This window comes from Opisthorchis viverrini (genome assembly GCF_000715545.1).
Source record: "Opisthorchis viverrini unplaced genomic scaffold opera_v5_30, whole genome shotgun sequence".
Taxonomy (NCBI): Eukaryota; Metazoa; Platyhelminthes; class Trematoda; order Opisthorchiida; family Opisthorchiidae; genus Opisthorchis; species Opisthorchis viverrini.
This window is the reverse complement of record NW_008751686.1, coordinates 1,996,488-2,011,979: the sequence shown is the minus strand read 5'-3', so window position 1 is coordinate 2,011,979 and position 15,492 is coordinate 1,996,488. Positions and strand designations below refer to the sequence as shown.

Genomic DNA, 15,492 nt, shown 5'->3' with positions numbered 1-15,492 from the left:
GCATCGGTATGATGTCATGCTGTCGATGATGATGATGATGAGTTGCGGCACCAGTCGCAGGTAGTTTTTAGCTGTTACTTTCACTGAATCCTTAAGTGTCAAACCATGTATAATATAACGCCATAATCCGTCATTTCCCCTTTTCCCATAATCAGGGAACGGCGACGAAGGATCTACTGCTGAATGAAGCCTAAAACTGCTATTGTGGACGGGATGTTGAAAATGCCCATTGCTAGTGGGTTTCCTCCACATTTAGAAGACCCCATGTCAAAGGTTCTTTTGTGCTTCTCATGCACTTCAACTCGGCCTATAAGTGTACTGGGTAAAGATCAACGTATGTGTTGGTTACTCATTGCGTTAAGTTTCTCTTGGTGCTCTGTAGTCACTGCTACGCTAGGGGGCCACTGTCATCTAATCGTGGTGTATTCTATCTGAGCGCTTAGTGGTATAGACACCTCAGAGTGCTTGCGATAGGCCAGCATCATGTCCTCTCCCTCACCAAATGTTTACTCTTTTCACTCTAAGGCTTTGAATATAATCGCCAGTGGAGCATCAGTGTCAACAGTGATGTTGCTCTCTGGTGATAATACACAGTTCTTTGGCCTATTGAACGGAGTCTTATAATCGCCAGCATCAGTGTCAACAGTGATGTTGCTCTCTGGTGATAATACACAGTTCTTTGGCCTATTGAACGGAGTCTAAATGCCTCGCCTATCAAACATGTTTATGTGCTATATCGCGCTAACACAGTGCGCTAAGTGTTTTGAAAACCAATTGTGATTATTTGAGGGAATGCAAAATTTGAACGTAAAACCAGATGCTCCAACCTGCTTTGAATACACAGCCAAATTTAATGCAGGTTGCATATTGTGAGTTGTGTTGGTGGTATTGATTTATCTTTCGCAGTTGCTTTACAAGTGTTTCTTACTCTGTTCTGGGCATTAGCTATTACTGAATAGTGGAAGAATCAGTTTCTTCACAAGTTTTCCTGTTTGATGTGTTGGTGCATAATAAGCACTTGTGCGCAGTTAGATACATCCATAGGGTTTTTATTTCCGTCCATCCCCGCATTATACATTCGTCACTATATTCCTGTCATTTTCTCTCTTGAAAACCTCAGGTTTATCGAACATGATGCAAGACGGTGAATTCTTACGAACTTCTTGTGGTTCACCGAACTATGCTGCACCTGAAGTGATTTCAGGCAAATTGTATGCTGGACCTGAGGTTGATGTTTGGTCCTGTGGTGTCATCCTGTACGCCCTTTTGTGTGGTACCTTGCCGTTCGATGATGAACACATCCCGACCTTGTTCAAAAAGATAAAGGCTGGGTACTTCCATCTCCCAGAAACACTCAGCCCCGGGGTAGGTTTTTTCATCTCGTCCCAGTGGAAATGCAAGTACTCAGAGCAAAACCTCCAGCCATTCGGTAGCTTCAAAAAGACTTCTTCATTCATTACTCAACTGTTTAACAGAAACAGTGTGAGGACACTAGTGTGTCACTATCACGAGCGCTACCAACACCAGTTAACTACCAGCCAATCACAGACGATGATGTTGACCCCATCCTGTCAGGCTTACCTCACTCATGATTTTCGTAATCTTACACTTCCTGTCAATTCATACCTCACCCACCTCTTGGTTTGCGCCACTCTTAATTTGGCACGGAACGCTATTTCCGAAGGCGGCATCTGGATGCGACCGACCTTTCTAGCTTTCCCGTAATTGAAGCACCTGCCGCCTCAGCAAGTGCGCGTTCCCCAACCATCTTGTTGCAACTTCATTGATGTTAGCCCATTCCGGTTAGGGTTTCGTGAGATCATTAGCCTCAGATCTTCTACTTGCAGAGATGAACTATCACAACCCTGTATCAGGTGTGCGTTGTCATCTGATCTAAACACATTCCACCCTCTACAATAACCTAGTATCTTTTTACAGGTTAAAATCGTCCCGTTCTCGGAAGCGTTTCTCCTGAGAAGCTTTTGACCACATGGTTTACTAGGTATGGACACAACAGAGAAGCAAGTGTAATGGTACAAAATAAGACCGGTTGCGCATAACTCGGTGTTCAATTTGAACACAAGGTTGGCGTAAGCTTGGGCACTGCGCCTACCTGAAGGGCTCCAAGAAGAACGGAACCGATCGTGGGCTGTAGAAAAGTTTTCAACAGTCATCAAGAAAATCTACTGCGTTTTCTAGGTTATCGTATTAGTTCAAATATGAGGAGGCGTTTGTTCAGGACGTTTACTTGAAAAATAGTGTAAACGAGAGATTCAGCTGGGATTCAGATGAATCTCTTGTTAACACCAGCTTAGGTTACAGTGGGTGTATTTCGCGAATTTCCTTCATTGTTTATTTGAGACCAGGCTCCAAAAATAGTTCGAGTCATCTATGCACTTCCGTTCTATTCGTATTGCACACCATTTGCGTCCATTTTGAAGTCTTTGAGGAACTCTGATGGTTTACCTTTCCTCGCCGTCAAAATAAGGAGTTTTCCCAGCAGCACTGCACGACACCATAGCTATTGATCGATCTTTCGCTTTCTTTGTTCCCTTCCCTATACCATCTGTATGAACGAGTTTCTTCTTGGGGGGAGGCCCTGAAGTGAGCGCACTTCTTCAGTATTGTAAACGTCATGTCACATGACTTCGGCAAATGTACCAGCCATCCAGCTGTGGTTCCCCTTCGAACCTCGGCGCTCTCTCCGTTGAGAGCGTGAGAACTTGTACTAAGCTTCCGAAATTTCGACAACTCCCATGATCTTGTTTGAAATTCTGCTTGCTTTCTTTGCACAGCAGTTTGCATCTCCTTGTTTGCAGTATGAATCCTGCGAACTACAGGGTTTTAAACATGCTTCTGAGAGTCGTCTATAGACTCCAACGTCGATATTTTCAAATATACTTGCTTTACTGTTTGGGTTCTTTCGAGTACCGTAAACAAATAAATACCACTTACTTTTGAAAACATTGTGCACCTGAGTTTTATCTTTTTAAGTCTGATCACATAAAGCCGGTTGTTTTTCCCTTATTTTTTACTCGGTCGCACTTAGCTTAATCGTTCTATGGAACAGTCGACCATAGAGCATTCAGGGCATAGTGGTCAACGGGCCGGCGTCAAAAATGAGACTAAGGGTGCGTTTGGTTGTATTTGCATGAGGCTCTAGAGGTGAATGAGGAAACTGATCAGTAGCGCCGTCGTCTGAATGTGGACAGGCATGTACTGCTGTCATTCTCGCCGATTTGAATAAGGATGGCGTTACCGGCCTCCCGGTAGACCTGAAGCGCGATTGTGCACTTATTCAACGGTACCTACCAGCGTCAGTGGCATCCATCATCATCATCATCATTTTCATCGACAGCATGACACCAGTGTCCAATACCGATGCTTCACTGCCGTAGTGGCATCCAAGAGGATACTGGAATGGCTAATCGAATACTAATTACCTAGCACTCCAAGCGACCGAACACCATTTTTAACTGAAAGTTGGTGTGTGCGTGGTAACTACCCTTCCACTGGGTCGAATAGACAGCGCGTCTTAAAAACACCTCAAATGAAGGAGGCACCTTATCCCTTGTAGTATAAGTAATTTTAGGACCCGTCTGATACATTACTGGAGCAATATTTCTGGGGATGTCCACGAGTTGGTTTTGTGGTTTCCCATAAAAGGGGACACCTTACCAACTGCGGTAGGTGGTATTCTAAGTAAGGACACAGCTGACTTCGGCATCCGCTTTGTCTTTTGGTCCTGAAGGGCAGGCTCCGATCCATTGTGACGAATTACTGTCAGATGTAGTTTTTTAAATCATTCTTGCGAGCTGAAGTTTTTCGCAATTGCCATTCGTCTACGTGGCAGCGAATATGGCCGGCGGTTTTTATTCCAGGTCCGGGATTTGCTCCGACGCATGATCACCGTAGATCCAATCAAGCGTGCCACAATCGAGGAGATTCGACGCCATCCTTGGTTTGTCGTAGATCTTCCCAATCATCTTTTTCCACAAGAACGGGACGAGGACGCATCCATAATCGATAAGGTGAGTGCTCCGTTCAGGTATCCTATGCAAAGGAACTCCGCCGTTTATTATTTATTTTTCATATTGATTTAGCTCTTTGGCCTTTGATGCGTGGCATTTTGTTGGTATCAAAAGTGTTATTGATGTGCAAACAAGAGCAGCTTGTTGTCACACCCCACTTACTGTTATTATCAAGCCCAAATCGTACGGATTTCAATCCCTTCTGTATAAACCTTTCCTTTTCCGCTCCCATATAACAGGAGGCTGTCTATGAAGTTTGTCAAGCCTGTAACGTAACTGAACGTGAAGTTTTTGCCGCCCTGATCAACAATGATCCTAGTGACCACCTTTGTGTGGCCTATCACCTAATTATCGATAACAAGTAAGTGGTGAAGTAAGTAAGTGTTTCTGAATATTGTTACAGTGTCAACTTAATTTTCCTGTCAGCTTCTTAACCGACAGCACCTCGGACCTCGTCGCTCTCCGGGTTCGTAGTTTCCACGACTTTTCACTGTCCGAACCCAATTAGGTCACTGCAATTACATTGCTGGATGCGAGAATACTCGGTAAAGAACTAGTTTATTCTACTTTATCAGACTTTTCAGTAACCGGGGATAAGCTTGGTCATGCGTGGCGTTTTTTCTAGGAAATGATTGGCATACCGCTGGTGAACCGGTTGAACAATTTTGAACAAATTACGTCCCCCGCATCAACCACACAATGGGTTGTCTGGTTGAGTCAAGGCAGACAATCCCTCACTCCAATCGGCTCACATGTCGTCCGTTCTGTAGAAAGACTTCTGTGCTTAATACTTCTCGAATTTTTATAGGGGTCGCTCGTTTTTATACCACCCGTAGTATCGCTATATCCTCCGAACTGATTTCACGGAGTGCGCTTTTATTGTGCATCCTATTTGTTCGTATTTTTTCGTCACTAGGTTATAATCAATCGGTATTTTTGTTTTTTGCTCATGCTTACAGGCGTTTTGGGTCGGTGCTAAACCCGGAAGAGGTGAATAATTTTTACGTCGCAACTGGTATTGATTCCACCACTCCGAGTACCCCCATCTCAGGTATATCCGGGACGAGTCCGGTTGGTGGCGGACTCTTATCGCATTCTCCCGGAAACAACACCGGCGCGCCTTCAAGCCGACCTCTGTCACCCTCCCGGCCTCATCCTGAACGGATGCCCGATGGGCCTCCATTGACACGAACACTGGATCCCGTCGGAGACCAGGTAGGTTATTTGCAAACTTTAAAGCTCCTCTCTTTTCTGTTGTTTGTAAGTTGGTAATTCTAGTTGATATTACCAGTAAAACTCTCAAATTCACGCGATGTCCGTCTATTTGTTTGCATCTTTCCTCTCATTCGGTCACGTAGACTTCTGGTGAGGTTCACACGTTTTGGCGGTGAGCTGCATTTAGGTAAAGCAGTCCACAGTACTTTCTGGTTAATAAAGTCAAAATCATATAACGAGAGCATGTGGTACCTGGGGATCTTCACAGATTTTTCCTAAAAGCGCTACAAGTGTCACATTGTACTACGAACATCAGAGAAACCATATTGTTCAATCAAGTGAAAAACGCTTGGAACGGATTGAGTAGTCATCGTTTTCGGAAAAGTTTGGTAACAATCAGTAGATTTATTGCTGGGCAACGTTTAGCTTTTGACACAAAAGCTTCGTCAGGCCAAGTGACTAGGTTACGAGGTTGTTCGAGGTTTGAGGTGAAAGGATAACCAACCAGCTTAGTCAAACTTTTGTGTCAAAAGCGAAACGTTGTCCAGCAATAAATCCGATTATTACCAAACATTCCCGAAAACCATATTGTTCTTCGAGGTTGTGTGCTTCGATAATTTTGTAGTGCAGCAGTTGAGTGGCAGCTGTGTCCGGGATTCACCCACATAATCTACAGGATGATGCATCTGTGATTGCCAAGTGATGTCTAGTTCCTTTGCTTTACTAGAGTGGTACTGGAATGAAAATTCTTCCTCTCAGACGATGTTGATCTATCAGGGAAGTGCGCTCTTCAAACTCTGTTCAACTCAAAATCTATTATGAGTACTAAATCTGCCGATGAAAGATATTCAGCCGAGACGGAAAATGTTATCTACACCCACCTGATTGATTGCGAGCTTAATGAGTCATGAGACGAAGTTGGCTGAAATGTGGTCATAAAGTCTGGCTTCTTTGAGTTTTGAGCCTTGATCATTCAGGCTGAGGGAAACTACTAACTCGGCGGCATAAACTTCACAGACCAGCACTTGTTGTCCCATCTTTACAACAGACAAAGCTGGTTATCGTTTGGCTGAAGCATCCTTTCGGTGCTTAATTGCCATGCCACCTGAAGGAGGCACAAAGGCTGGAATACTACCAGGTTACCTAAGCTTAGACAGAAGAAGTCGAGATGCAGAGGTTGGGTGCGAACCACGTACCTACCGGTCAGTAAATTCGCGCTGTAACCACTGAGCCATATAGCTAGCCAATATAACTAGTCAGACAAAGCTGACTAGTTATGTTCCAAAATGTCTGGTGGGTTTGTTCAACGGAACGATTCTTCCTGTTCCTGCGAATAAACCATTGATGAGTGAACAACGGGCAACCTGTACACCATGCGGATTTCCTTTTTTGATGCTCCATGGCCCAGAAACCATGAGATTAACCATATGGCCGTGGAATCGTTTGAACTTCAACCAGTGCCTTTTTTATCGGCTTTATCCGTTTCACACACGCACATTTTCCACGAAACTACCTTTCACCCAGTTCGTTTACCAGTTGGCCTGGTTTCCCGCTCTGTAACAGGAGCAAGCGTGGCTAAAACAAACAATATGGTCTGTTTATAGCTATCGAGGTTTTTATGCCCTCTTGTCGACGGCGTGTCGTGCCCCGTGCTCGTACAAAAAAGGAAACCCAGGAGGAAATCTGCCCCCCTCAGAGTTTCACGGATTCTTTCTGCAGCTGGTATACACGATGACATTACGTACGCTCTAAACTCTTGTCAAGTGTCATGCGTCGTTGGTCTGAGCAGTCAACCAGCTATCTGAAATTAATCGTCCAGCTATACTACCCTTTCATTGTCTAGCTGCCATGCCACCAGAAGGAAGCAGGGGGGCTGAGATAGTGCCGGGTTACCCAAGTTCAGACAGGAGCAGTCAAGATGCAGGACTTCACGGCCAGTCAGTTCGCGCCCTAACCGGTGAGCTATCTCGGGCTCAACCAACTATTTGCCAGGTTCTGTGATACCTTTTATTTCGGTAGCCATTTACACTCTTGCTTTATTTCTTTCAGGCTCCGAGCAGTCTTACCTCGATGGATGTTAACAGTGGATCTGGTTCAGCGTCCTCCCATGCACAATCTGCAATTGCTGCGGGCGCAGCTGCTGCTGCCGGGATGAAACGTTTCAAGTGGCATCTGGGTATCCGGTCCCAGTCCCGTCCATGGGACATTATGCACGAGGTGTTCAAAGCAATGAACACATTAGGCTACGAGTGGAAAGTAGTCAACCCGTTTAATATTCGTGTGCGAAAATGGAACCCAATCCTACAACACTATTCCAAGCTAGTGTTGCAACTATACCAGGTGAGACAATCGGTTTGTGTTCTGTTTGACACCGGTTCCTAGCGCTGATTGGATAACAGTACACCGCGTAGATAAAGTGGCACAGCAACTCGTGTTTCCGAGAACTGTCGACATCTTCACATTGACCTGATTGTCAGTGTTGGTGATGATGACAAGTGATCTTTGCATACCCGCTTAATTTCAACCTTGAGTGCATTTTGCACTGTTCTGCTTTGGACCAAAAGCTGTGAGCAGTTCCGAGCTTGTGTTGGGGTGGTAAAAAAAGTTAGGACCCAAGAAGCTGCTATCGATGCTTAACGCAAAAGATAGCAAAAAAGCAGGCTTGAAAAAAGTAACTATTTTCCGTACCCCCATTTGTCTTTGATTGATCTGACACTATTCCAATGCTTATACTCCTGCATTAACGTGACGACGCAATACAGTTAGGTTCGAGATTCGAGGTGTGAGTGAGGTCTCCTCGTTGTGCATCCAGTTCCATGGTGTTCATCTCTTGCATAGAAAAAGACAAATCTCCGTAAATCTTCGCACATAGGGGAACGGAGGAAAGCGAGAACTGCTTCTGCGAGTCTCTCAGTTGAAAAAAACCCCAACAGTTTGCAATAGCTATGAATCGGTCTATGAATCCTGTAAACCCTGTGTATTCTGTTTGACATGATAGTAATACAGTCATGGTTATCCTAGCTTTGTGATTATACCGTAGTGTGTGATATAATGTTATAATTAGGCGCAACTATCAACGCAAAGTATCAGTTGAGCTGGTTCAACTCCTGGGTTGAAGAAGTTCTGGAGAGGGGAGAATGCTTGGGCCTTCACGTCAGTCTGGGCACGTACGCACATGGTGTGTTAGTTGCACGTAACCTGTTCATGTGTGCACTCGTGCACCACTTGTCAGTAGTGAGAAAAATAGGTGAAAATAAGGTTTCCAAAGCATATGATGAGAAGCAGTTGTATACACTTGGCTACGTCCAACTGTTGATTGCCAAGTGTTCGGGCTTACCTCACAAGATTTGGCAACGTTTGTAATCGTTTTTCATTCGAGCTACTGACGTTATTGTACTGGTTACATTATATTAGTTCCCTCTTTCAAGAAAACCACCTTAAACACCCCAAATTTGTGTATTCGTAATGCACTACTCATAAGGTTGCTAAAAATTTGTCGACAGCCCACGACCGGTTTCGCTCTTCTTGCGACTCATCAGGTAGGCGCAGTCCCCGAGTTTCCGTCAACCTTATGTTCTTTTGTCTCCTGGGCCGATATTCATCCTATTCTGGTTTCGGCATCTTTATTCAACTTCCTAACCAAACAAGTGGCTTTTTGTTGACACAGCATCACTTCTTCGATAGCCTGCTTTGGAGCTCATCAGGCAGATGTAGTTCCACATTTCCAGTCAACCTCGTTTTCCACTTGAACAGCGCATTGCACAAGGTGCGTATAGAATATTCTAACTCAACTTATCAAGCAAAGCGCTGATCAGGAGATATTGGAGTTTTCACTGCTCTTGAACGCCCTAGAATCCGAAAGGGCAGCCAAGCAGGGTCGAATCTGATAAAGGTAGTCCCTCCCCCGGAGATATTTTTCGGGTAGGTGGCATTCTTCTCTTCCCTAATGAGAGACTACCATCCCTGTTTTCCACTTGATCTTAAATTACCTGTTCTCACCTACCTTGGCAATGGAACGCGGTACATGAACCAAACCGTTTGTTGCGTTCGCCCCTACCGCTTTAAATCATTTTCCCGAGTCTACGGCATGATCCATGATATAATAATTGCAGGTTATCCATTGACTGTGATCAAATGGCTAACTGATGTAAGCAAGGCCTAATTGTGTTTTGTCGAGGTAGAGAAGTTGATGAAATATTACACTTCACGCGACCAGTAGTGAATAGGCTGATGCAATATCGGTAGTTATGCTGGTCGCATCGCCCGATGAAGTACGACTCTCCAGACCACTGAATTTGGTGCATCATCCTATCATCTACAGGTTTATCCACACCATGGTCCCGCATTCATTTGTTCATTCGCCGCGTAATGGTGGCATGCGTCTTATACGTTTCAAAATCCATTAAGAACAGTGGATTGTCAAATTTCCATCTGCCTAAGTAACCGAAATTCCTAGTTTTCGTATCTGTAGGTCATGTACACAAACCCGAGTAACCAAGTCGTTCTATCATGGGATTGTCTCCTAAAAGCCCATCCTACCTCTTAAAGGTATTCTCTTTGGGGCCAGCAATGTGTGAAAAAAAAATATCCAGAATCTATACTAATTACCGGAACTTACTACCGACGAAGCAATTTACTGGAACCTGACGCAAACCGTGCACTATACATTCCACCAGACTTGTTCATTTGCCTCAATATGAGCGAGTCCCATAAGTTGATCCCACTAGCTGAGGTTTAATAGGATCCGTTTTCTATTGGATCGCATGTCTCAAAACGAACTGGTCTGTTTTTGGTAGATCTTTCTGTTACACTCTCACAGCAGGGTTTTTCTAACCGCAAGTTTTACCTAACACAAAGACATTGCAAAATGTTGATGCCTATCCGTATAACCAAACACAATGATGATTCATGCAAAGAAAATTAAATGGGCTAGGCGAAGCCTAACCTGAATCGGTATTAAAAATTCGGATGGAATCAGCTATCTCGTTCTGTCAGTTTTTGTTTGTGGAGACCCGGCCAACAACGGCTGATTGGCATTTCTTCATTGAAAGCCAACGGGCTGGTTGTAGTTTGTAGTACTGTAGCCTGATGGCCTACATTTTGATTAGGTTATTCCACCTGTGATGTTGATTTACGCATTTGCAACTCGGCTGATTAGTCCGTACTTGTGATCGGTCATTTTATGAGGTGCTGAGCAATGGGTTCGAATGGGGTTTTATTTGTCCTACCTGCGTAATTGTCACATCGACCTCTAGGACTGATATGCGATACGGTAGTGTGTGGAATTTTCTTCGTTGTTGATAACGCCTGGAGTTGTTCACGGACGGGAGGTTGTCACGAACAGTGGTTAGCAGGTAATGGTCCTCTTTAAATAAACAGTTCTTTACGTGAAGCTATTGCTGAACTTCTACGTGAATGATTGACCACATATATGGGCTAATCACTGAGGCTGGTCGAGCTGAGGGCGCATAGCCCGTCGATAGCACAACCCATTTAATCTGTAGGTTACCAGGTTGAGCTCACACACCTTCAGGACACCGCTACGAGCCACCAACATTAGCTCTTGGTTTCCAGCGAAACATCGTTGAACGGCCGCGATTTGCGGTACTGAAATCGTTGAGGCGAGATACTCGCTTGTTTCCGCACTTTTAGCACTGCTGCAGATCAGTAAACGCTATGTTTAGTGATGTCCAAGCCATTCGCTTATTTTGTGTGAAACGGCGATATATCTGATGTATTGTCAAAACTCCGCAGTCTGTCTACTTTACGTGATTAGATAAAGGAGCACAATCTCCAAACGGTTCTTTCAGTTTCCAGTAGTGAAGAAGTGAAGTTTTCGAATATACACTCATTTGCAAACTAATTTGGTTTTTCGAAAGACTCACCTGGAACTCAGCTGAATGTCTCGTTTGTGATGTTCTCAAACGAGTGTACATTCGCTAATCTCGTGCAATTTGGTTTCAAGTAGAACACAAGTTTGACGGAAACCCAGGGACTGCGCCTACCTGATGAGCCCCAAAAAGGGCGAAACCGGTCGTGGGCTGTCGGCGGATTTTCAGCAACCTTGTGAGTAGCACATTACAAAATGAAGTTTCCGTTTGACGGCATTGAAAGACCATATTTCCTTACTTTTCCGGCCTCGCTTGAAATTCACTTCGATGTTCTCATTCGCACGCCCCGCTGCCGCATCTCTGAGTTGTCCTTTCACTATTTTCCAACTAGGTTGATGCTCGATCCTACTTGTTGGACTTTAAGTGCATTGATGAGAGTCAACTGGACAGTGACTCAGCAGTTGGACGACGGCGATCCAACAACGTATCTGCCTGTTTGGAATCTCCCTACTCTGGAAGTAAGTTACTATTTATGTAATTTATACAACAATGATTATGCTATGCATCAAATTGTGTTCTGGATCTGATGATTGAATACTCTTAGTTAAACTCATTACTCCCCATTTGGTAGTGCTCTGTTTTCTGCCATTCATACAAACCGGAAGTTCATTTATGCTTTTGGCTATGACAACATGAGTTTACGATCGTACTGTTTTCCCTGTTCGCCTTGGACGCCCACATTAGCAGTATAGCTGAAGTTTACCGAACTGGTGTTACCTGATTGGTCTGTGGCAGAAATCGATTTTTAATGTACCCGCACCAGCCTGCAACAGATTGCCAATTTTGGATTCCAGTTGTCGTTGCTTGCGTGCAACAATTCCGCTCTTCCATCAACAAACCATGTGGCCAAGTGCTATCGATTTGGTGATTATTCTTCAGATACCTATATTCGTTTGTGTTTTATCTTCTTATCAGAAGTGGAGTCAGAAGCTTTGTTCCACCTTAGAAACACGGTGCATGTGTCTATTGATTGTCGCGTTGAATATTGGGCGATTCACGTCAGAACAATGTGAGCACTTGTGAGACAGGTTCTTGTTCCCGTGTCCAAAAACAGGACATCCTATTCACCTATTCAACGGTGTCAGTTCTCTGTTCTGATTCTAACCGTGATGGTGCCAGTGGGTCATGTGAGCAAGTCATGCTGGGGTTTTGCGCTCAGCTGAACATGCCAGTTTCCAAACCCTTCGATCTGATTCAAATTGAGGGGTGAACAGGTGCAAGGTTTTTCGTGAATCGGCTGATACCAATAGATTGGTTGATTTATGAAAAGACAAACAACTTATACAAGGCCGCAAACGCTGTTGCACTCTCAGCAGCCTGGCACTGTTTTTGGCTGTGTACGAGTATTCTCCCCTGATGATGTTCTCAACTGCATGAAATTAAATTGAGCAGGATGAGTCTGCGGTCTGCCGGGATTATCCAGTGCAGCCAAATCAAATCTTTTGGCAGGTGTACTAAACGTTCCTCCACTAGAACTTCAAAGACCGTCGTTTGTATCGGCGCGTATCAACGTCTTGATCACTGGTTAATCTGTGGAGACCCAACCGGAGTGTGCCATCCAGGTACTCTGGCGGTCTAATTCAGCATCATCGCAGTTACTGTAAGCTAAATCTATTCCATCAGTATACTTTCATTCTTTTCGCGTTATCGTTGCTACGTTTCTGGTGTTTGTTGGAGTCGCCTTTTTCCGGTTGACTTGTTTGAAGTTTAATCCATTCATCTATCAAATGATACAAGGAGGCGTGAAACAGCAGGGAATGGTGAACCCTGAATTTAGGAGATTTGTGTAAAAGACGAAAATTAAAACATTAAAATGACATCACATTTAAACAAACCTAGGGTGTTAAGTGTTTGTCAACTTGTGATTTGCAGAGAAATGGGAGGAATAAGACGAAGACCGAAAGTCGAAGGAGTTCCATAGCTTTGCCGTCCCGAGAGCGGTTGAAGAGGAGTGGAGTTCGGCCCAATAACAATGGGTATTTGTTTGAAAGCAGCTGTCAATTTCACACAGACAGGTGAAGCAGTAAAAATGACAGGGAATAGGAACAACACTGGCAAACACAAGGGGGCAACATCTCGATGCCGAGGATTGTAGTCTGTCCATGGAGCGGTCCAATGAGTCAACCTATTTTTGAAAGATCGCTACCCAAGATATGCGGGCTGTACACTATCTACGGACGAATGCAACTTCCCATCGGGAATGGAAGGGGAAACAAATTTTTTGGAGTTTTTGGGGTTTTGTATTACTGGACGTGGAAAGATCACTGGAGAGCAACAAATTCAGGGGGATGCGCCATCAGAAAAAGGAATCGATATGGCCAATACAGGCATTTGGAACATCTTGCATACAATGCAAACTAAAATGTAGTTTCCATCCATTGTGAAGAATTAAAAGACGAATAAGACCAGGCGGTGTTTTCATTATGCAGTTGCTTTGCCAGACTCATGACTTTTTAACGGATCGAAACATGCAACCAGGCTAAAATAGCGACAGGCTGCACGGAGAGCTTTTCCAGCGACATTGTGCGTCCGAAGAACTGTCCAAGGGAATCCCTGTCACACGAAAAATGTGGGCTTGATCTTTCACGTCTCATATTCCGTGCCCTTTCTGGAACGTACTTTGTCTGCGGCCATGCTTGTGTAGGTAGCATTTCAATACTTTGTGAGCGTCTCACTTGTCGCGCTTTTTTTTTAAAAAAAACCTGATCTTGTCCGTTTGCCTATCATACCGTAGACTCCCCTGGAATGGTTGCTTCGATGTACAGCGCAGATGGCAGTCGATCGGGTAGTGTGGGTTCAGTTAGCCCGCTTCCAACAGGGAACAACACTGACGGTGTGAGTGCTACCGATCTAGTCCGCGCGTTGTCAACGGGATCTCAGGAAATTCCCTTGCCCCGAAGACAAAAACGTCATCAGACCATGGAGTTTTTTGAAATGTGTACCGAACTCATTACAACCCTAGCTCGGTGACCTACTGTATTCACGAGATGAAGCAAACCTTTCACACCAAACCTGCGCACAATGGTCGGCTCTGACGGTGGTCGTTTTGGGGTATACTATCAACTACTACTTCTCACCTGCAACCAATCTCCCCTTACCTGCTACCAACTAATCACTACCCTATTTTAGTCTTCCACTGCCATTGGCCTTGTGTACATACCCTGATGTGACGCACGAAGTTCATTGTTCATTGATCACCTCTCCTATGTTTATTTTTTGCACCTTAGCTGGTCTAACTTTTGCCGGACTCGCCTACCACATAAAACATGGGCCCATCGTGAGGGATTGAATTTTTATCCAGTTTTTGCTTTCCTGACTCCTGGTTTGTTATCTACCCACTGTGAATCCGTTGCTGAATACGCGCCTGTTTCGGTCACACCCACATGTACCTCCTGTAGATGTATTTCCTTATCCTTTCACTCAACAATTTCACGCGTAACCCGCGTTCATCTAGCCTGTCTTCGGGATAGGATCCCACTGGGTATTTTGATGAATTACTTGTCAAAGACTGATAAGAGTTTACATAAAGTCCCCGGAGATTGTCTGTTGGAAGGAATAGTTTAAATATTCGGTGATGCCGTTTGTGATACCTACAGACCAGGTTGAAAGCTCCTAGATGACAAGGGTTTGGTGGTATAGTGCTGCAAGTTGTGCATTTTTTTCACTGACATGCCTTTTGACCAGTTTGTCGAATCAGCTGAAATGGGGTGCAGCGAAAGCCTCTTCCATCTTCTGGGCCTTCGAAATCCACCGGCGTTCTCTGTCATTCCTCAGGCCCCTGATTATCCGGTTTTGGGGGATCCGCGTGCGCCACCACAGTCGCTAGTTGGCGGCCCCTCTGGCCGCAGTAAGATCTGTTGAGCTCGACGATATGCAGTGTTCATTTGCTCGAGTCAGATGACTTGGACAGACAGTTCTGCAAACTGAGAGCATAACTGCTTTAACTCGCTTCCACTCAGCCCCTAAGCAATTTTCGTCATCTGCGTCACGGCGCGCTTCCAATAGCTTTCTCGCCGGATCGACTCGGTACTCTTGGGCTACTGAAACTTATCGCAGTTGGTGAATGAAACTGCTCTGCCTTCGAAAGCGTAGTGCTGATGGAAAGCGGAGCGCTATCCGACTTCCTTCAATGGCATGATCAGAGTCAAGGTGCGTACATCAGAAGGAACGATGACCTTTGACGCTTTCTATCGGTAACTGATAGCCACATGGTCAAATCCGTTTTACGACCGTCTTGTGGTGGATGGCCTCGAAGTAACTCAATGTGAGCGTTCGTACTAGATGAGAACCAAAATGCTGTAGCCGATAGGGCTAACTTTAGCTACTCTCTCTTGTCGTGCATACCAGAAGTCAGA

General features: G+C 44.8%; 1 protein-coding gene across 1 annotated transcript in view; it reads left to right on the top strand.

The window, feature by feature from the left end:
* T265_13018 (hypothetical protein) overlaps positions 1 to 14,107 on the top strand; it is a gene marked incomplete at both ends in the record, with an annotated part of 28,483 nt that extends 14,376 nt beyond the window's left edge. The window contains 7 exons of the mRNA XM_009166752.1: positions 1,121 to 1,365; positions 3,882 to 4,031; positions 4,271 to 4,392; positions 4,991 to 5,246; positions 7,296 to 7,586; positions 11,469 to 11,595; positions 13,872 to 14,107. Coding sequence (XP_009165016.1) covers positions 1,121 to 1,365; positions 3,882 to 4,031; positions 4,271 to 4,392; positions 4,991 to 5,246; positions 7,296 to 7,586; positions 11,469 to 11,595; positions 13,872 to 14,107 — 1,427 coding nt within the window. The remainder of the gene's footprint in view (positions 1 to 1,120; positions 1,366 to 3,881; positions 4,032 to 4,270; positions 4,393 to 4,990; positions 5,247 to 7,295; positions 7,587 to 11,468; positions 11,596 to 13,871) is intronic.
* Positions 14,108 to 15,492: the final 1,385 nt, after the last annotated feature.